Raw genomic sequence first — 24,091 nt, forward strand, 5'->3', positions numbered from 1 at the left:
TAGTGATAATAAACCTGATTCTGACAGTATGGAAACTGCTTTTATCATCTTTGAGAGTTTCCAATTTCATTTTATCCGATTCCAAGATAACTTCCTTTGCCATTCATCTGTAAAGTATTCAGAACCTGTTTTTTTGTTGTTGTGTAAACTCATTAAGTCATGCAATCAAAAATATTTATTCTTGAAAAAATTAAACATTAATATGTTTTAATTCTACATACAAATTTAAATTTTAATTGCAAAATCAGTTTTCTTTACAGATGCTAGTTAATATATTTAACAGAGATTGTACTGTTACAGAATTGAGTATTACAATTATATTTGAAAATATATACAACTAATGTATTGAAAGTAGTATACAGTGAAATCTGGTATACTAACATATTAATATGAATAACAAACACCTGAGAAATTAATTGAAAACAATGTTAAATGTTTGTAAGTTATATTTTAAACATTAGATGCAATTTAATAAAATTGCACAATGAGAAAGAAAACTAATTAAATCATTACACAAACATTTAATGTTCTTTTTGCACATTCATTCCAATGAATGTTAATGCTGGCCTTGCCAACAATCACCATTGTTGCTAAATGAACCAGAAAACATTAAGGAAAAAGAAATGAACAAACATAAGAGAACTTGCAAATGAAAATGCAGAACTCTGGCAATCAATTTGAGGTAAATGAGCCAAAATCACTGTCCTCATTTGCATCTCTTGTGAAAATAAGCATCTATTTTTAACATTAAAAAACAAGCAAATTTTTTCATATTTATTTTTGTGTGGCATATGCAAAACTAAATGATTGCACAACTATGTGGCGCATCCCCTTCTGCACTAGCATATATGAAGCACTAGTAAAAATGAAAACAACTAGATTGCTATAGAAATGAAGTTAGTTCTCCACTTTCATTTAAGGAAGTAAATCTATTCCTTAGATATAACTTACAATATGACCTGTAGCACACGTGTAACTCTAGTTTTGACCTCTGTAGTTATTTCTTTATGGCCTCCAGTGTATTAATGATCAGTTATGCTACCTTGTGGCATCCACAGGGAACAAAAATAATTCCAAAATCAAAAAGAGGTCAGGAAGAAACAAATGAGTAGTCTAGCTACAGTGAGGTATTTACTTTTTTATATCCAGAAGGGAAGGAAAATAAGTTATTTCCCAGGTGAATAATTCAAAGAAAAAAAATCAGAAAAATGTAAACGCTTATGCAATTACAACTTTGGTTGTGGATAATGACATTTTTACCATGCACATGTAACAGTACCCATGTAAAAAAATCATTAGAAGCAACTCAGATTAAAAAAATCATCAGAAGCAACTCAGATTGAAAAAATCATCACCCATATTTTTTGCCCACAATCAGATGATTTGCTGGACCAGTTCAAGAACACCAACATTTAACAATATCCATCTAAAATGCCCCAGCATTTTTTGTGGCCATTGGCAGATATATTGAATTTAATTTCATGACTTGCCATAGCAGGATTTAAAACTCACAAACAATACTATTGCTAACCATAACACTGTTTTTGTGCACTTTCTATTAATTCTTTTCATTCCATTAAAATGCAAGCACTATAATGAAAATTGCATCTTTTTAACAAATACAAAATATCTATCCTAAGATTGATACACATATGGAAAGTCATTTGCCATTTTTAGCTAATGCAGTGTGAAAAAGCCTCTACAGGTAATTCATCACAGACATCTGCACAATCTCACCTGCTTAGGTAAGGTGCAGTTATACATAATCATTTCAATCCAAAATTATAAGGCACTTATTTGCAAAGTGCCAGTCTTTGGAATATGGCTATAAAACTTGACAAGGTGGGGAAAAAGGCTCTTGTTAATTTAAAGTACTGTTGGATGAGCTGATAATTGTTTACCATTTCTGCTTTGAAATGGTTTTGTTCTGGTTTTCTTTTTACTGATTTGGATCTATAGTCTGTTTCGCTGCAGCTTTACGCCTGAAAAACGTCATAAAAACCGGCATTAAAACAATTCCATGAATTGCACCAAAAGTTATGACAAGGAACATGATCTTAAAAAATGTTCTAAATATGTAACTTGCTGCACTAGACAATGTAATAACACCCATTACAGTTGAAAGAGCCCCTTGGATAATAGGATAGCCAAGTCTATATAATGAATCAATAGATCGCTCATTGGCAGTTTCTTTTTCACTTGAAACAAATGCATATGAAATATGAGCTGTAAAGTCCACTGAAAAGCCAATGCAAATGACTAAGTTAATCATAGATATAGAATCTAAGTTGACACCCCATAAAGTCATAAAACCAGCCACACCCACTAAAACTGACGCAATAGCAAATGTAACCCAGATAGAACAGATAGGATTAGGAATTAACAAAAGGGCAATCAGCAGCATTGCACCAGCAGCCACACCAATATTCTGTATTGTGGTGGATATTATCACAAGATATTGATCAAAGTAGATAAATGCAGGATGAAAGACTTGTAAAGGAACACTACAGTCCTTTGCCAAATCCCTCAACTCAATTAGCATGTTTTTCTCAGCAATTGAATCATTGATGTAAATAGTTTGAATAAAAAAACGTGAAGCTTCAATATTTTTTTTGTCAACAGAAATAGCAATATCTTGCTTATATATGTGGACCATGTTTAAAAAAGTATCCAGCTTTTCCATAAATCCATGTTCATTACTTATGGAAACATTTGACACTTTATTAGCAATTCCAAGGTAGATACGGAGCCAGGACTCTGAGTAATCACCATCTACATAGGAGAGATTTTCAAATGCATGCATACAGTTCTCAATTTCCTTCTGTATGTTTGAATCCCAGTAACTCACAGGTTGGGTGACAGTAACCATGACACGTGGTCCATACTTGGAAAAATACTTACTTACATCATCATAGAATTTAATCACATATGAATAATCACTGGCCAAGTTTCTGATATCGATCCCTTCTTTGAGATTAAAACAACCATAAAAACTGGCAGCCAAATACCCTAGATAAAGGACTACCACAACTCCCTTGGTCCAACGATTTGTAAGAAATGGACCATAACGATTTTTCATAAAGAGAGAAACTGGATGTTCTATCTCTGCACTTGTTTCTTCATTGTAAGCCCCACCAACACAGCACATTCTATAACATTTAGATTCACCCGGTAAATGCTCACGTTCAACTTTTCTAAATGTTAGCCAATGCCGGTTCGCAGCTTCTCGTTTCCCATTCAATACGAGAATTGCTCCAAAAAATGTAATGTTGTAAATAAAGCTGAGCAAAACAGTTGTACCAGTGTAAACACAGAATGATTGCACAGATGGAAAAGGAGTCATAATGCCAATATAAAAAGCCAAAATGTCAGTCAAAGTAGTGATCGTAATGGAGGTGGCTGCATCAGAATAGGCTCCACTCGCACGTTCTTCAACACTGTCGTTGACATTAGTTTTCTCCCAGCTTGCAAGCATAATGAACATATTGTCTACACCAATACCTGCAGATTAAAATCATGAATAGTGCTAAATCAGCTTTTATGTTAAAGCTGAAACTTAATTGCAATCTTTACATGATTTAAAAACTATACATAATGATCACAAATGTTCTCCAGCTCTTTGATATTGTCTACAAATTTCTATATTTCCTATATTTGATTCTCGTCTACCTTTTTTTTATTAGTCTCTCCATCTGTATTGTATTCTTTTGATTCTTCCCTTTTCATTCCTTTTATATCCCCCTTTCCTCTCCCAGCATTTTCAGATATACCGTGCAAAGTTAACTTCTTTCAGACAAGGTTTTAAATTGAGCTATTGACAAGCCCTCTCAGACTTGGAGATGCAAAAAAGTTATCTCTAATGTCCTGACCAACAATCATTCCTCACTCAACAGAGTTAAAGAAACAAAAATCACAGTGAATTGCAACATTTTAAGGTATTTCTTACATGATCTTGCATTTCCATACTTCCTACAAAAGTGAATACATTTCAAGTATTCACTGACTATAATGCACTTTGAAATCAAATTTTAAAAACCCTTTTAATAAAACTTCTATTGCTCTCAATGTGATTTCAGTACATCTTTTATGAAGCTCCTCCCTTCTGTTTAACTTTACAATTGCTCACCCCTCCTAAAAGGTTCTTAAAATATAATGCATTTGGCAGTTGTTTTCTTCCCCTTTTTTAACTACTCGTAGTTTGCCAATTTCAGAGATGTGATGGATAAGGTAATGTTTTCTTTGGTGCAGCAGAAATTAGAGAATAGGAATCTGAACAGCATGTCTAATGTGCATCTTTAGCATCTTCATTAGGTTACATTCTTGGGCTGCCATTCATTTTTTTTGTATTCTTCTAAATACATCAAATATTAGAATACAAAAAATTGCTTGAAATTAAAAAAACAAAACGTTAACAGCAATATTTTTTATGAACACTTCAAAAATAAACTGATTTTCCAATGGCTTTTGATGAAATATGTTGAAGGTTTATTCTGTAGGATCAGATATCAAGTAGCAAGCTCACTAGACAACAGAAAAGGCAAAAAGCAATTAAGGGTAGTTACTCAGATTGGAAAGTAATATTTCATTTCTCGTGGTGATAAACTGTTCATCACTTGTGTAAAGGATCTAGGCTTGGCAATTGAAATGATGACATTAAGAGCTTGTGACACATTTTTACTGAAGAATGCTTGACATAAAACAAGACATTAATAAATGAACAGAATACAACAAAAACTTCAATTTTTATAGAATTTCCACTGTAGCTAAATAAAGTTCCATAGTATTATTATATGTATAATGACATAAGTTATATAAAGATAGGTAATTAAAAGTTTGGTCAAGAAGTTGGGTGTTTGGAGGGCACATATGCAGAGAGGCTTAGAGAGAATTCTAGACATTGCCTTGGCAACTCAGGCATAACCATCAGTGATGGGATGATTAATTTTGGAGCTGACCAACAAGCCACTGAATGATGAAGAAAAGCTGGTTATTCTGTTAGAAGGCATGAATCTGAAAAATCCAACATACAGTATTCAAAGGCTTGCAATGAAAGTGAGTCTGGAGATGAAGCAGCAGTTTGCTATGATGAAGGGGTTGATTTTTGTGTAAGGGGTAATAATAGGGCATTTGAAGGAGAGAAGGATAGTACCAAAGAACAGATAAGAAAATCAGTGAACATATTCAAGAAGGGAGGCTGGGATGCCAATTCAATAATGGGACAGAGGTAGAGAAATAGATACTTGACAAGATGAAAGAGACCTGAGCAGGTCATATAATAAGCGAGTACCTAACCTCCTGCACCATAAGGTCTTTCCACATCAGCAAGGCACAAGTAAAATGTTTCATGTACTATTCTCCACTTATCTGGATAAGTGTTTTGCCAACAACACACAAGCAGGTCAACATTATTGAATACAAAACAAATCACTTTGTATTGGCACCCCACCAATACCCCAAACATTCTCTCCACTTGTACATAGTGGCTATATCCTGTACCATCTACAAAATGCACTTTAGTTTTTTTACTCAGAGAATCCCAACAGAACCTCCCAAGCCCGCAACCTTTAACAGTGAGGAAGCATGGGTACCAAATGCTTGGGAACATAACCAACTATATGTTCCCAAATTACCTCTTCTTTTAATACACCACGTATCCTGGGCCCACCACCTAAATACAATCATAAGGAAAATGCCCCAGCATCTTTACTTTTTTAGGAGGTTAAGGAGATTCAACACATCACTGAACACTCTAACAAACGTCTTTGAAGTATCCTGACTGGCTGCAGAGAGCAGTGATTTTGTACAATACATCATGGGTACATCCATCCCCATCAGTGGGAGTACTTACTGGAGGCACTGCCTCAGGAAAACAGCATTCATCACAACAGTGTCTCTTCCACCTCAGGCGACTGAAGATGTTCGGCATGAGCCCTTAAACCCTCAAGACACCATTAACATTAACAGCAATATTTTATAGAGGCACCATTAAGAGCATCCTGACTTGGTACAGAAACTGTACCAACCTTGATCGCTAGGCACTGCAGATTGTGGTATGAACAGCCCAGCACATCTGTGGATGTGAACTTCCCTCCATTGAGGACATCTACAGCAGCAGGTACGTAAAGATGGCCTGGAAGATCACCGGTCACCCCAATCATAAATTGCTTCAGCTGCTTCCATCTGGCTAACAGTACTGTAGCATTAAAGCAGGGCCGACAGGCTATGGGACAGTTTCTTTCTACAAGCCATAGACTTACAAATTCATATGTCTGTACATTGCAATTCAGTCATAATGCAAAGATTTTTACTCCCTTGTTGTGTGGCAGATGTAAGTTTTAAATAAATTCAATAATAAGTCTGGTGGAGGTAGACAAGCAAATATATGAATCTTGCAAAGGCACTAATTAAGATCTCAATCACCTGAAAATTCACTAGGGTAAAGTCAGTTTAATAGATCTGGGGAATTCCTTAAAGGAATTCAAGAGAATTTTCTTAGTCCATATGTAGCAAATTTCACATGATAAAGAATTTAGGAGTTAGGGAATGAAGCTGGAAGGAGTACCAGTGTGAAAGTGTTATTTTTGTATTGCAGACTAATTCAGTTAAATTTAGCATGGTTAAAGAAAGAACAAAGAAAAGATTCTAATTTAGGGCAATGCCAGTTTTACTGGTCTGAAGTGTTTTATAAAGAATGGACTGGAGATTACACCAAAGTTGTTGCACCTCAGGGTATTTGATGAAAAGATTCAGGGCAAGCTTCCATAAAAGTGAGGGACTGCCAAATTAGAAATCCCCGGATAAAAAGAGGGCTGGACAGGATTAAAAAAAAGGACTCTGTAAACTCAGATTCCTCTCCAGTTACTTACTTACCACAAATACTAAACTTACTGGTCCATAGTTCCCATGTTTTTCTTTGCCACCTTCTAATTCCAATGCCTGTGCCTAATGATGATGTAAATATCTCAGCTAGGACTCATGCAATTTCTTCTTTAGCCTTCCACAGTGTTCTTGGATATATCTGATCAGGCTCTGAAAATTTGTTCGCCTTCATACCTTTAAAAACATCCCGCACCTCCTCTAATGCAGACCAGTCCCTGTACCTTCCCATCTACTTTTCCTACTTCCAAAATTTTAATGTCTTTCTGCAGAGGAGAAATACTTATTAAGGATCTTGTCCATCTCCTGTGGCTCCATGTTCCCAATGGTTTTTGAGGGCCCCTATTCTCTCTTTAGTTAATCTTTTCCCCTTGATATATAAAATATTTTTGAATTTTTCTTCATCTTCTCTGCCAGAGCTATCTCATGCCCCTTTTTGCTCATCTGATTTCCTTCATGAGTGCAACCCCTATACTTCTCCAGGGATTTGCTTGTTTGCAGCTGTTTGTACCTGACCAATGCCTCCTTCTTTTCCTTGACCAGGGCCTCCATATTCCTCGCCGTCCAGCATTCCCTACTCCTATATGCCTTGTCCTTTATTCTAATAGGAACAGCCAGATCTCGAGCTCTTCCTATCTCAACTTTGAAAGCCTCCCACTTCTCTATGATTCTTTTACCTGCAAGCAACCCACACCTATCTACCTTTGCAGGCTCCTGTCCCATACTGTTGAAATTCACCTAGCACTAATTTAGTACTTGAGCCTGTGGATTAGTTTCGTCCTTTTCCATAACTGGTTTAAAAATAATAGAACTACGGTCACTGTTCCCATGGTCACCTCAGTCACCTGCTCCACCTTATTACCCAAGTTCTAGTTTGCCCTCTCCCTATTAAGACCCTCTATCATAGCCAAGATTCCTATTCATCAGGAAGGTCTCAGCCCAAAACGTCGACAGTGCTTCTTCCTATAGATGCTGCCTGGCCTGCTGTGTTCCGCCAGCATTTTGTGTGTGTTGTTCCTTCAGGTAAGCATTTCTTTTCTCAAAGACGAGCTGGTTGTTAGGTTAGCTGACAATTGTAAAATAGTCTAAGTGTTGGTGGACAGTTGAATTGAAAGAATGGGATGGGGAAGGAGTCTTAAATAAGTGTGAGGGATTAGGTTACAGCAGGAGTTCCTACCCATTTTTATGCTATGGATCCTACCTTTAACTGAGGGGTCCATGGACCCCAGGTTGGGAACCCCCTGGGATAGGGGAAATAAAAAAGGGGAATGCAAATAACTAGATTACATTGGGACCTGGCATGAAATTGATGGGGTGAATGTGCACTTTCTATGTCACAAGGAAACATGAACAGACAAAGTGACATAGATTTAAAGTAATTGAAAGGATTAAAGATTAGACAAAAACTTTCACTCAGAAGATAGTAGGGCTTAGACACCACCTGTAAGGTTAGAGTAAGAACCCCCAACATATTTACATATACCTGTGTGCTTACTTGAAGAGCAGTGGCTCACAAGATTAGACATCAAATGCTATACAAGATGGGTAAGGCTTTTTTATATAATTGCCTCCTCTTGTCTCATACATTTTCAATAATTAATTATAGTAATATTAAAGCTAGGCATTCTTATCACAATAATCAATCATTGTGAAGCTATATTTTTATGTGAATATTATCCTTGGGCCTTCTTATTTGCATATTTCAAAAGCTTTATATTAGCTATTTCAATCTAATTTTGAAAATGATAATAATAAAAAGACCTGACCTAGAATCAGAAAAGGTGCATTGGCAGTATTGATGGCAAACGACACCTTACAATATACCAGTAGTCCAAAGCCTGTTAGTACGGCCAATCCAGTTGATAAGACTCCCAGAGCAGCAACCCAGACCTTATTCCTCACACAGTCAAGTCTGAAAGTAAATGAAGTAACTTCTGTAACTTATGATAACCTTGTACTACTTACAATAATTTAATACATCGAAGTCACAAAAAAACTTTTTACCTCATACAGGATACGATAGAAAATGTTATTGTAAGGAAGTAAGTAACCGAAAAAAGTGGAATTATTATTTTGGCATTTCCTTCAAATTCATCTTGTCTCGATCTGGAACTGAAATATGAAATCTGTAATTCAAAAAAATTACACATAGTATAAACATAATAATCAGCAGTTGCAAAGAGATACAAAGTATTTCTCCAGGACACTAACACTTAAGAGCTGACTTTTTACAAAATACTTCATTTTAGTAAAAATAAAATACTAAAAGCTTAAAATTAGTCATGTAGCATTGTGATACCCATGTTTTTGTGAGCAATCCCAAAAAACTAAACTACAGCTCATGTGCCTTTGTTGACTAAGACCCATGGTCTGAAATCTAGATTTTCTAACTTGTTTAAGTTAAAAGGGGGGTGTGGCATACATTGATATAAATAAAGTTTTTTTTCAGTATAAACAAAGGTACAAAAAGAAGGTTTGGGATAAAAATAATAAATGCTGCAAAGTCACAGCAGGTCAGGCAGCATCTGTGGAAAGAGAAAAAGATGATGTTTTCAAAGTTTCAAAGTGCATTCATTATCAAAGAGTGTATAAATTATATAACGTTGAGATTTGTTTGCTTACAGGCAGTCGCAAAGCAAGGAACCCGAAAGAATCCAATTTTTAAAAAAAAAACAATCTCCCCACCCCAGTGCCCCCAGAGAAAGAGAAAAAAAACACAAATCAAATCATATGGACAACAGAAGTGAGCAACAACAATAGCATTCCAACCCATATTGAGTCCTTAGATACAAATCCCCAGAGTAACCCAAAGTAGGCCCAAAGCATCAGTATTCAGTTCATCATATTAGTGGGGCAAATTGCTGCAAAGTTTAAAGACACAAAGCACAGCAGCCGGGGGCATTCTCAAGCCCTAGCATCACAGAGAGAAGCTCCCAGTCTATCTGGGCCAGAATTTAAGTTGTCCAAACTTCGTACTAAGACCCTTTCTTCTAGATTCTTTTGCTTTTGAACTACCAGTAAGCTTTTGCACATCTTCAGTAGCTTCATCTTAAACCAGAGGACTCTAATAATTTAGATCAAAGATCCCTTCTTCTTGATTTTCAAAATATATATCTTGGAAACTCTGCCCTGGAAAAACCATTGAAATCCTAATCTGTCCACATTCTTCTCAAGTCAAGTCACTTTCTATTGTCATTTCGATTATAACTGCTGGTACAGTACACAGTAAAAACGAGACTTTTTCAGGACCATGGCGCTACATGAAACAACACAAAACTACACTGAACTACATAAAAACAACACAGAAAAAAACTACACTAGACTACAGACCTACCCAGGACTGCATAAAGTGCACAAAACAGTACAGGTATTACAATAAATAATAAACAAGACAATAGACACAGTAGAGGGCAGTAAGTTGGTGTCAGTCCAGACTCTGGGTATTGGGGAGTCTGATAGCTTGGGGGGAGAAACTGTTACAAAGTCTGGTCGTGAGAGTCCGAATGCTTCGGTGCCTTTTCCCAGATGGCAGGAGGGAGTAGAGTTTGTATGAAGGGTGCATGGTGTCCTTCATAATGCTGTTTGCTTTGCGGATGCAGCATGCGGTGTAAATGTCTGTAATGGCGAGAAGAGAGACCCTGATGATCTTCTGAGCTGACCTCACTATCCACTGCAGGGTCTTGCGATCCAAGATGGTGCAATTTCCAAACCAGGCAGTGATGCAGCTGCTCAGGATGCTCTTAATACAACCTCTGTAGAATGTGGTGAGGATGGGGGGCTGGGAGATAGACTTTCCTCAGCCTTCTTAGAAAATAGAAACACTGCTGGGCTTTCTTTACTATGGAGCTGGTGTTGAGGGATCAGGTGAGATTTTCCATGAGGCGAACACCAAGAAATTTGGTGCTCTTAACAATCTCTACCAAGGAGCTGTCGATGTTCAGCGGAGAGTGGTTGCTCCGTGCCCTCCTGAAGTCTTTTGTTTTGTTCACATTCAGAGACAGGTTGTTGGCTCTGCACCAGTCCATTAGCCGCTGCACCTTCTCTCTGTATGCTGACTCGTCGTTCTTGCTGATGAGACCCACCACGGCCATGTCATCGGCGAACTTGATATGGGTTGAGCTGCTACTGACCAAAATTGTAGGCATATCACCTAATGTTTCTATTTTTAGTTTTAGCAGCCACTTTCAATTGTTACGTATTCAGGCAACAATAAATATAGATGAGCTAGGCAAAGGTTCAACAACAAATAACATGTTTATTAAACACTGAAACAAACCCCCTCAAAAGTAAACAAACCCAAACGTAACCGGAAAACAGCTGCTGTGCGACACATTCACAGTTCTTAATAGCTTTGCAGTCCCAAACAGTCTTTAAAGCGGTATTAGGAAAAAACAGTTCTTTAGAACGATATGCCGAAAGTTCAAAAGCTCACAGTACTTTTAAAAGGAGAGACTTTTTAAAGCGATGTAAATTCTCTTCCACGTCGATGTCCTTCGATTCCCCGGCGTCGAACTTTCCCACGAAGAATTTTATTAAATATAACGGCTTAAAAGGTACTGACCTTCCTTCCACACTATTCTCAATCTCCCGCTATTTCCAGCGGAGACTAACACGAGAATAGTAAATGAAATCCTTCCGAATGAGGATCAAACAAGGTCGAACTTTTCCACCTTCGAAAATCGATTCTCCTCGATCTTTACCTTCCAAACTTTTGTTCACTCTCCATCAGCAAAGAAACCGTTGGCAGTGACCTTTTAAACTTTAGGCATTATATAAAACTTCATTTTTAACTAAACTGCGTCATCACATTAAATCACGCAGTGACATGAAGTCATCTTAGCAAATTCCGCCACGAACTGCCCCACCTGACAAGGTGGGTCTTCCTTTTATACCCTGTAGAAAAAACCTGTCACATGACCTCTACTGGCGGGAAAATGACATCACTCCACCATCACAAAACCATTACCTCATGTCCAGTATAACTTCAACCCCAGTCACGTGACAAGGGTACCACTGTCACGTGTCACGGGTACGTAACACCTCCCTCCAAAAAAAACATTTTTGGTCTGACAAGAACAAAAATTTTAACAATCACTTACAAGAAAAACAAATGTATAAATTATATAACATACACAATATACAATACAGTAGGAGTGTTACAAAAAAAAAACCACTCCAAAAAAAAAATATTACATTGTACATTCAACATCGAGATAGACAATCAGCAACCACATTATCTCTACCTTTAATATGAGTTATCACAATATTGTACTCTTGTAACATCAAACTCCAATTTAACAATCTTCTGTTTTTGTTTTTCATCTTACTCAGAAAAACTAACGGATTATGATCAGTGTAAACAATAAGTGGTTTTTGAGTTGTACCAACATATACCTCAAAATATTCTAAAGCCAAAACAAGAGATAACAATTCTTTCTCTATTGTTGAATAGTTTCTTTGATGCTTATTAAATTTCTTAGAAAAGTAAGCTACTGGATGATCAACCTCATCACCCTCATTCCTTTGCATCAATACTGCTCCCGCAGCTTCATCACTAGCATCTACAGCTAATGAAAAAGGTTTTTCAAAGTCAGGTGCCTTAAGCACAGGTTGTTGACATATCATTGTTTTCAATTTTTCAAATGCTTCCTGACAAGGCACTGTCCACACAAACTTTACATTCTTCTGCAGAAGATTAGTTAATGGAAGGGCAACATTAGCAAAATTCTTACAAAATTTTCTATAATATCCTACCATTCCCAAAAATCTTCTGAGAGTTTTTTTCCCCGTCGGAGTGGGAATCTCTAAAATTGCCTGAACTTTTGCCTGAACAGGAGCTACCTTACCTTGACCCACAACATAACCAAGGTAAGTCACAGTGGCATGTCCAAATTCACTCTTGGCTAAATTAATAGTCAAGTTAGCTTTTGAAAGCTTTTCAAACAATTTCTCCACCGCAATAATGTGTGCTTCCCACGTATCATTTCCTGTCACTAAATCATCAATATAAGCATCAGTATCTTTCAATCCCTGAATCACAGAATTAATCATCCTCTGGAAAGTACCTGGGGCATTCTTCATCCCAAATGGAAGAACATTATACTCATATAACCCAGATGGAGTTACAAATGCAGAAATCTCTCTACCTCTGTCCGTTAATGGAACACACCAATACCCTTTCAATAAATCAATCTTTGTAAGGAACTTTGCTTTCCCAACTTAATCTACACAATCATCTACTCTAGGAATTGGATATGCATCTGTTTTCGTTACAGCATTCACCTTCCTATAGTCCGTACAAAACCTAATACTACCATCAGGTTTTGGCACCATAACACATGGCGAACTCCAATTCGAGTTAGAATGTCTAATAATATCATTCTCTAACATGTATTCAATTTCCTTCTCAGCAAGTTCACATTTTTCCATGTTCATCCTATATGGATGTTGTTTAATAGGTTTGGCATCTCCAACATCTACATCATGTGAAGCTATAGTAGTCCTTCTTGGAACATCTGGAAACAAATCCTTATACTTAAAAATCAATTCCTTCATCTGTTGTTTCTGCTCTAGCTGTAAATGTGCTAATTTCTCATCCATATTTTCCAAAATGGTCGAATTAGGTAACCTAACAGAAACAATGTTAGATTTAGAATGAAAGTCAGATGAATCATCTATCATGTTCCCAGTTAAATCAAACTCATTCTCACTAACCACAACAGTCACAGTATCAGATTGTTTCTCAAAATATGGTTTAATCATATTTATGTGGCAAAGTTGTGTTGACCTTCTGCGATCTGGAGTTTTTATTACGTAATCCACATCATTGATTCTAGACACAATTTCATAAGGCCCATGAAATCTAGCTTGTAAAGGATTTGTCTGCACTGGGAAAAGAACCAACACCTTATCTCCAGGCTTAAACATCCTCATCCTAGCTTCCTTATCATACCAAGTTTTCATTTTCTCCTGAGCCAACTTTAAATTTTCCTTGGCTAAACTACAAGCTTTATGTAACCTGTCCTTAAATTTCAAAACATAGTCCAACAAATTAGTATGCACTTCCTTACTAATCCACTGTTCCTTCAATAAAGCTAAAGGTCCTCTAACTCTATGTCCAAACACAAGTTCAAATGGACTAAAACCTAAAGATTCCTGTACCGATTCCCTTACTGCAAATAAAAGTAAGCTTATACTCTCATCCCAGTCACTTTCATTTTCCACACAATATGTCCTAATCATATTCTTGAGAGTAGAATGAAACCTCTCCAAGGCACCTTGCGATTCTGGATGGTATGCAGACGAAGTGATTTGCTTAGCTCCCAATTTATAAACTATCTGTTGAAACAATCCAGACATAAAATTACTACCTTGATCAGTTTGTATTTCCTTAGGCAATCCAAAATAAGTAAAGAATTTTATAAGAGCCTTCGTCACAGTTTTAGCTTTTATATTCCTAAGTGGTACTGCCTCTGGAAACCTAGATGAAGTACACATGATAGTCAACAAATACTGATAACCAGTTTTTGTCTTTGGTAATGGACCAACACAATCTACAATAACTTTAGAAAACGGTTCACCGAATGCTGGAATAGGTTGTAATGGAGCTACTGGTGTAACCTGATTTGGTTTACCCACAATTTGACAAGTATGGCACGTCTTACAAAACATCGCCACATCTTTTCTTAAACCAGGCCAGTAAAAATGTTTTAAAATCTTGTCCACAGTTTTCCTTACCCCTTGATGTCCACCTAAAGGCACACTATGAGCTAAAGTCAAAATCTCATTCCGATAAACTTTAGGAACAACTACCTGATAAACAACATTCCATTCCTCACTTGCAGGAATTGTAGGCGACCTCCACTTCCTCATCAACACTCCTTTTTCCAAATAATATCCTACTGACACCTTCTCAATTTCACTACCTAGTAAAGCTTGTTCCCTTAATTTTATAATCTCAGGATCTCTATTCTGCTCTGCTATCATCTCCTTCCGAGACAGAGATAAATCTTCATAGTCAGACTTACTCCCAGAATCTTGTTCAAACAACGAAGGTAAGAAAGTCTCTGACACATCCTCAAAACTCGAATCCTGAGTTGAACAGTCATGAGTAACAACCTCATTCTGCACATCAATTTTTTTAGCCATCGCTCTAATCACAACACAGGAAGAATCTGTGTTAGAATTCATCTCTGGTTCCTCTGACTCCATTGTCAAATTCACTTCAGGAAAAACTTGTCCACCTGCCAAGTCATTACCTAACAATAAAGAAATACCCTTCACAGGTAAGCTGTAATCCTACTTTAACAAATCCTGTAACTAACCCTGACTTTAAATTTACTTCATGTAAATGTACAGGCATAAAATCACTTCCAACACCTCTTATGTAATTTACCTCACCAGTATCACTCTCTTCATTAAACTTCAACACACTATCTAACATCAGTGATTGAGAAGCTCCAGTATCCCTAAGAATTTTTATTGGCACCAGAGTAGATCCTTCTTTCAAGGATACAAACCCTTCAGTTATAAAGTAATCATATCCCTTTCTAACTTTGTCAGACTCTAACAAATCCTCATTTGTGTTTACCAAACCCTGTAACTTTACAGGTGCTTCAGTATGTTGCACACAAGCATCTGGAACTGCTTCCTTCTCTTTCTTTTTCAATTTGAAACAGTTAGCTATTACATGGCCAGGCTTCTTACAATAGTTACAAATAAGACCAAACTGTCTTTCCTTCACAGGTTTTCCTTCCTCCTTACCTCTCTCATTAACCTCTGATTTAATTTCTGATTTACCTGGAGTCTCCATATTATTTTTCCTCTTAAACATTCTACCCTGAGGAAATTTATTCTTATGGATTAAAACATACTCATCAGCTAATCTAGCACAGTCCTGCAATTTATCAGTATCCCTTTCATTTAAGTAGGTCCTTACTTCAACAGGAATGCTTCTTTTAAATTCCTCCATCAAAATCAGCTCTCTCAATGTATCATAGTCCTCACTTACATTTTTAGAAGAAACCCATCTCTCAAAACACATAGCTTTATCATAGGCAAATTCCACATAAGTCTTTTCCACAGACTTTTTCAAACTCCTGAATCTTTCCCTATAAGCTTCTGGGACTAATTCGTATGCTTTGAGAATATTCGTTTTCACAATATCATAATCTAATGCTTGCGCAGCAGTTAAAGCTGTGTAAACCTGTTGTGCCTTGCCTTTAATCACACTCTGTAACAACACTGACCATTTATCTTTCTGCCACTCTGACATCCGAGCAATAGTTTCAAAATGTTGAAAATATCTTTCCACTTCTGTTTCACTAAATGGAGGGACCAATTTAATTTCTTGGCTAGCAACAAACGGTTTTCTAGAATCAGAAGACTGATTCTCAGACCTTAAATTCTCCATTGCATATTTAAACTCTCTCTTTTTCTGGTCAGATTCCAATTTATAACGCTCCAACTCTGCTTTACTTTGTTCCAACTTCATTTGTTCAATTTGCAACTGCATCTCCAGATTACTTATTGGAAACGATTCTAAAATCGATTCATCAAAACCACCCGAAGCCACAAAATGTGATGCGATCTTTCTCTGTATTACAGCTTTTGATGTAGTCGCCAAAATACCTTTAAGTTGCAATCTCTTAGCAATCTCAGATACTTCAGTTTTTTTCGCCGTCGCTAACAAATCCGCGTCTGGCGAATCCAGAAACTCATCAATATTCATCATTGCCGAATACCACTCACAAGCCAAACAAACAAAAAAAAAATCGAGCAATCCCCGTTACCAAAACACCGATTCAAAATTCAAAAAGCATTTTAAACTCAAAACGATCCAATTCCGGACGTAGCCCCCATAATTAATGTTACGTATTCAGGCAACAATAAATATAGATGAGCTAGGCAAAGGTTCAACAACAAATAACATGTTTATTAAACACTGAAACAAACCCCCTCAAAAGTAAACAAACCCAAACGTAACCGGAAAACAGCTGCTGTGCGACACATTCACAGTTCTTAATAGCTTTGCAGTCCCAAACAGTCTTTAAAGCGGTATTAGGAAAAAACAGTTCTTTAGAACGATATGCCGAAAGTTCAAAAGCTCACAGTACTTTTAAAAGGAGAGACTTTTTAAAGCGATGTAAATTCTCTTCCACGTCGATGTCCTTCGATTCCCCGGCGTCGAACTTTCCCACGAAGAATTTTATTAAATATAACGGCTTAAAAGGTACTGACCTTCCTTCCACACTATTCTCAATCTCCCGCTATTTCCAGCGGAGACTAACACGAGAATAGTAAACGAAATCCTTCCGAATGAGGATCAAACAAGGTCGAACTTTTCCACCTTCGAAAATCGATTCTCCTCGATCTTTACCTTCCAAACTTTTGTTCACTCTCCATCAGCAAAGAAACCGTTGGCAGTGACCTTTTAAACTTTAGGCATTATATAAAACTTCATTTTTAACTAAACTGCGTCATCACATTAAATCACGCAGTGACATGAAGTCATCTTAGCAAATTCCGCCACGAACTGCCCCACCTGACAAGGTGGGTCTTCCTTTTATACCCTGTAGAAAAAACCTGTCACATGACCTCTACTGGCAGGAAAATGACATCACTCCACCATCACAAAACCATTACCTCATGTCCAGTATAACTTCAACCCCAGTCACGTGACAAGGGTACCACTGTCACGTGTCACGGGTACGTAACACAATTATGCTTTTGAAGCACTTTGACAGAAATATTATCCAAATGAAAATGTATCATCAAAGTTCAAAAATTAAAAATTCAAAGTAAATTTATTATCAAAATACATGTCATCATATACAACCCTGAGATTTACTTTATTGCAGGCATACTCAATAAATTCATAATAGAATAATAACCATAATAGAATCAATAAAAGACAGCAACAGCTTGGACATTCAACCAGTGTGCAAAATACAATAAACTGTGCAAACAAAAAATTAAATAATAATAATAATAATAATTAATTAGTTAGTTAGTCAGTTACATAAATAAATAAGCAGCAAATATCAAGAATATGAGATGAAGAGTACTTAAGAATGTCCATAGGTTGTAGAAACATTTCAACAATGGTGCACAATAGTTGGAATACTATTTCATTTCTAAGCATTCCAAGTTTTACTGCACTCCATCAAAAATCTATCCTCTCAGCCAAATCAGTTGTGATTATAGGTAAACAGAATATTTCAACACAGATTCTTATGGAATGTCAATAAGCTAGAGGGTCTTCAGAAAAGATTTACAAAAATATTGCTGTTACAAGAGGGCTTGAGTTATAAGGGAGACTGATTAGGCTGGAATTGTTTTCCCTGGAGAGAAAGAGGCTGAGCAATGCCCTTATAGATACCTATAAGATCATGAGGGCCAGAAATAAAGAGGATGGCCACAGTCTTTTTCCCAAAGTAGAGACATATAAAACTCAGTAGCATAAGATTAAGGTGCTATTGTGTGAACAATGTTACTGGAGAGAAGTACTGGTAGATATGAAGCAGCTCCTTCTTTGACAGAATATCACAAATAAACTAACAGCCTTTGGAGGGAGGGCAGAGATGGGAATAGGGATATGGATAGGGATAGAGTTACAAAGGATGAACAGCTCTGATGGTCAGAAGGGTGCAAGGTTGCCCATGTCCCCCTCCCCTGGGAGAATTACAAACCGTTACTGTTGCCAGGCTGCTAATGAGAGAGAAAGAGATGGAACAAAACATACTGGGACTGGAACATTTGCTTCAGACAAGGGAGAGATAACACCGGGAGAGAGAGACCATATTATGACTCCTGTAAGACTCACGGCTCCGGAGAGGGCTGTTTACTTGGTACTATTCTGTTCATTAAAATTCCTCAGTGGACAGCCGGAGTGGGCTGGTTTGATGGGCTAAGCCATTCAAAACTGATTGACGTCTGAGACCCTGTGAGTAGGGATAAAAGTGAGGTCTGGGGAGACACCCCTCAGACACACGAGGAGACGCACCAAGAGACACACTAGTGAGCACTGTTCAAGTGTTGGAACCCACGAGAAAAGTGTGGGGCATCGGAGATCGAACGAAGGATCGGTCAATTTTAACTCACAGTGTTTATAGCGAGGCCGATGGGGGCTTGTGTGTGTGTCCACCCTTGCCTGGGTGACGAGTCCACCATGGAAGAATGGTCTAGCTAAAGGACAGAGGGGTCATACCTGAATGGCCACAACAACACATCGACGGATCAAGAACGTAAAGGAAGGTTTGACTGGCTGTCACTGTTTGATCGCTCTCTCTCTCTCTCCAACAATTACAACACATTGACCAACAACTACCTCAGCCTGTATGAACTGAACTGAACTGAACTTTATATTCATTATCCCCTAGACAACGATAGAGCTTGTTTATTATTGATTATTATTATACCCACACTTTTAGGTTTAGTATTGCTAACGTGTATTATCTGTATATTTGCATTGTTGATATTGATTTGTATATTTTACTAATAAACACTGTTTGGAAAATAGTACCAGACTCCAACGGACACTTCTATCTTTGCTGGTAAGACACCCAGTTATGGGGTACGTAACAATAGCAACAGAGTCAGAGATAGAGATACCGCAAACATCACTGTAACAAAGGTGTGAGTGAAAAGATATAACATTGACCAGAGCAGCAAGTTTTTTTTACACAGAGAGTGTTGCTCAGTCACTTGTCTCAACCCCAGTGCTTAAAATTTTAAAGGATTTTATCAATCTGGAAATTCATCCAACTGCTACTGTCCACTACATTGGTCATCTCTCCAAAACAAAATCATTAATCACCCTCACAAACAAGAGAAAATCTGCTGATGCTGGAAATCCACACCAAACACAAAATGCTGGAGGAACTCAGCAGGCCGGCAGCATTTATCCTCATCTATTTTTCTCCAGTCCTGCTGAAGGGTCTCAGCCCAAAACATTGACTGTACTCTTTTCCATAAATGCTGCATGGCCTACTGAGTTCCTCCAGCATTTTGTGTGTGTTCCATTAATCACCATCAGGTGTGACCTCCCCTTTAAATACCCTGTTGGCCCTCTCTCAACTCTTCATTCCCATTATTTCCTTCATTACTTTTATTTTCTGTTTAATCCTTCCTAGGCGTTCATATGTCTGCATTGAAATCCATTTTCGGTTTTACTGTATATCAATATTCTACCATTTACTTAGCTACTTTAAAGCACATTTAATGCTTTCCCACAGATACAATATTATTAGTTGATCTATTCTATGTTGGAAATAGAAACAGAAAATGCTGGAAATACTCATAAGATTCTGTAGCATCTGTGAAAACTCTCAGGTCATCAACCTGAAATGTTTCATCAGATGAATTTTATGTACAGGTAAGTAAATACAGTGGAAACAAAAGAGACTGCAGATGCTGAAATATGCAGGAACAGAGTCTACTGCATTTGTGTGGAGAAAGAAATCTTGATACAGTCTTGATCTCACCCATATCTTTTACTCCCCCAATGCTCCTCATGTTGCTGAGACCTATAGTTTGTTGCTATAGTAAATGTGGTGCACTTTCCAAAATGTGTTGTTGTAAACAAGCTTAATATAGGTGATGGGGTCAATTAAATTGGCTTTTTTTTTCCTTAATGTTGTTCTTGAGAGTTAATAGGGATAGCTATCTGGACAAGTAGAAAACATTTAATCAGCCCTAACTTGCATCCTGCAAATACTTAGGGATGACAGGGCTTCTAACACTTGGAGACACATAGCTCATCCAACCAAGCTTTTAGCCTCAGGTTGTTGGTGGTGGAGGAAATCTGTGATAATAATGTTATTGAATATAAAGTGACTATATTCTTTCCTGTCGGCGATGATCATTGACTAGCAACCTGCGTGGCATAACTTTTGCCTTGCCATTTATAAACTCTAAAGATAATGAGTAAGCCATATAAGACTGAGGTGAGGAGAACCTTTTAGAAACACAGAAAACCTACAACACAATACATGCCCTTCGGCCCACAAAGCTGTGCTTTACCTTAGAACTACCTAGGCTTACCCATAGCCCTCTATTTTTCTAATCTCCATGTACCTATCCAGGAGTATCTTAAAAGACCCTATCATTTCCGCCTCCATCACCACCGGGGACAGCCCATTCCACACACTCACCACTCTTTGCGTAAAAATCTTACCCCTGACCTCTGTACCTTCTTCCAAGGACCTTAAAACTATGCCCTCTCATGCTAGCCATTTCAGCCCTGGAAAAAAGCCTCTGACTATCCACATGATCAATGCCTCTCATCATCTTTTACACCTCTATCTGGTCACCTCTCATCCTCCATCACTCCAAAGAGAAAAGGCCGAGTTCACTCAACCTATCCTCACAAGGCATGCTCCCCAATCCAGGAACATCCTTGTAAATCTCCTCTGCACCCTTTCTATGGTTTCCACGTCCTTCCTGTAGTGAGGCAACCAGAACAGAGCACAGTACTCCAAGTTGGGTCTGAACAGGGTCCTACATAGCTGCAACATTACCTCTCGGCTCTTAAACTCAATCCCATTGATGAAGGCCAATGCACTGTATGCCTTCTTAACCACAGAGTCAACCTGCACAGCAGCTTTGAATGCTCTATGCACTCAGACCCCAAGAGCCCTCTGATCCTCCACACTGCCAAGAGTCTTACCATTAATGCTATATTCTGCCATCATATTTGACCTACCAAAATGAACCACCTCACACTCATTTGGGTTGAATTCCATCTGCCACTTCTCAGCCAAATTTTGCATCCTATCAATTTCCCGCTGTAACCTCTGACAGCCCTCCACACTATCCACAACATCCCCAACCTTTGTGTCATCAGCAAATTTACTAACCCATCCCTCCACTTCCTCATCCAGGTCATTTATAAAAATCACAAAGAGTAGAGGTCCCAGAACAAATCCCTGAGACACACCACTGGTGACCAACCTCCATGCAGAATATGACCCGTCTACAACCACTCTTTGCCTCCTGTGGGCAAACCAGTTCTGGATCCACAAAGCAATGTCCCCTTGGATCCCATGCCTCCTTACTTTCTCAATAAGCCTTATCAAACGCCTTGCTGAAATCCATATACACTACATCTACTGCTGTACCTTCATCAATGTGTTTAGTCACATCCTCAGAAAAAAAAAATCAATCAGGCTAGTAAGGCAACCCTCCAATCCACTGGAACCTCTCCCATCCCCAATGATGATGCAAAGATCATCGCCAGAGGCTCAGCAATCTCCTCCCTCGCCTTCCGCAGTAGCCTGGGGTATATCTTGTCTAGTCCAGGTGACTTAACCAACTTGATGCTTTCCAAAAGCTCCAGCACATCCTCTTTCTTAATATCTACATGCTCAAGCTCTTCAGTCCTGCTGTAAGCCATCCCTATAATCACCAAGGTCCTTTTCCATAGTGAATACTGAAGCAACGTACTCATTAAGTACCTCTGCTACCTCCTCTGGTTCCATACATTTTTCCACTGTCACACTTGATTGGTCCTATTCTCTCACATCTTATCCTGTTGCTCTTCGCATACTTGTAGAATGCCTTGGGGGTTTCCTTAATTCTACTCACCAAAGCCTTCTCATGGCCCCTTCTGGGTCCCCTCATTTCATTCTTAAACTTCTTCCTGCCAGCCTTATAATTTTCTAGATCTCTATCATTACTAAGTTTTTTGAACCTTTCATTAGCTTTTCTTTTCTTCTTGACTAGATTTCCAACAGCCTTTGTGCACCATGGTTGCTATACCCCACCATCCTTTCCCTATCTCATTTGAACATACCCATGCAGAACACCACACAAATATCCCCTGAATACTTGCCATATTTCTGCTGTACATTTCCCCGAGAATATCTGTTCCCAATTAATGCTTCCAAGTTCCTGCCTGATAGCTTCATATTTCCCCTTACTTCAATTAAACGCTTTACTAACTTGTCTGTTCCAATCCCCCTCCAATGCTATGGTAAAGGAGATAGAATTGTGATGACTATCTCCAAAATGCTCTCCCACTGAGAAACCTGACACCTGACCAGGTTCATTTCCCAATATCAGATCAAGTACAGCCTCTCCTCTTGTAGGCTTATCTACATATTGTGTCAAGAAACCTTCCTGATCACACCTAACAAGCTCTACTCCATCTAAACCCCTCATTCTAGGGAGGTGCCAATCAATATTTGGGGAAATTAAAATCTCCCACCACAGCAACCCTGTTATTATTGCATCTTCCCAAAATCTGTCTCCCTATCTGCTCCTCGATGTCCCTGTTACTATTGGCTGATCTATAAAAAAAAACACCCAGTAGAGTTATTGACTCCTTCCTATTCCTAACCTCCACCCACAGAGACTCAGTAGACAATCCCTCCATGACTTCCTCCTTTTCTGCAGCCGTGACACTATCTCTGATCAGTAGTGCCATACCCCCATCTCTTTTGCCTCCCTCCCTGTTCTTTCTGCAATATCTAAAGCCTGGCACTTGAAGTAGCCATCCCTACCCCTGAGCCTTCCAATCTCTGTAATGGCCACAACACCTTAGCTCCAAGTACTGATCCACGCTCTGGGCTCATCCGCTTTGTTTATGATACTCCTTGCATTAAAATAGACACATCTCAAACCATCAGTCTGAGTGTATCCCTTTTCTATCACCCACCTATCCTCCCTCTCACACTATCTACAAGCTTTCTCAATTTGTGAACTAACTGCCCCTTCCTCCATCTCTTCAGTTTGGTTCCCACCCCTCGGTGTTTCTAGTTTAAACTCTCCCCAATAGCCATAGCAAATCTCCCTGCCAGGAAATTGGTCCCCCTTGGATTCAAGTGCAACCCGTCTTTTTTGTATAGGTCATTCCTGCCCCAAAAGAAGTCCCAATGATCCAGAAATCTGAATCCCTGCCCCCTGATCTAGTCCCACAGCCACGCATTTATCCTCCACCTCACTCTATTCCTATAGTCACTGTCATGTGGCACGGGCAGTAATCCCGAGATTACTACTTCTGTGGTCCTGCTCCTCCGCTTCCTTCCTAACTCCCTGCAGTCTGTTTTCAGGGCCTCGTCCCTTTTCCTACCTATGTCATTGGTAGGAATCTATTGTGTATTTTTCAAGACATGGGTAAGGAACATCAACATTTTTGATACGGTTTTGAGCAGGGGAGATCATAGTGTTTAAATATGATTGCGTTTTTCAGTTTATTAAGATTGATGACAGTAGG

General features: G+C 38.3%; 1 protein-coding gene across 1 annotated transcript in view; it reads right to left on the reverse strand.

Moving 5' to 3' along the window:
- Positions 1 to 1,756: 1,756 nt before the first annotated feature.
- Positions 1,757 to 24,091, reverse strand: part of LOC140732291 (patched domain-containing protein 3-like) — a 32,477-nt gene continuing 10,142 nt past the window's right edge. Inside the window, exons 2-4 of the mRNA XM_073054711.1 lie at positions 8,881 to 9,002; positions 8,643 to 8,788; positions 1,757 to 3,501 (exon numbers count right to left, since the gene is read on the reverse strand). Of these exons, the coding sequence (XP_072910812.1) occupies positions 1,940 to 3,501; positions 8,643 to 8,788; positions 8,881 to 9,002 (1,830 nt within the window). The 3' untranslated portion in view covers positions 1,757 to 1,939. The remainder of the gene's footprint in view (positions 3,502 to 8,642; positions 8,789 to 8,880; positions 9,003 to 24,091) is intronic.

Source organism: Hemitrygon akajei, chromosome 8 (assembly GCF_048418815.1).
Source record: "Hemitrygon akajei chromosome 8, sHemAka1.3, whole genome shotgun sequence".
Classification (NCBI taxonomy): domain Eukaryota; kingdom Metazoa; phylum Chordata; class Chondrichthyes; order Myliobatiformes; family Dasyatidae; genus Hemitrygon; species Hemitrygon akajei.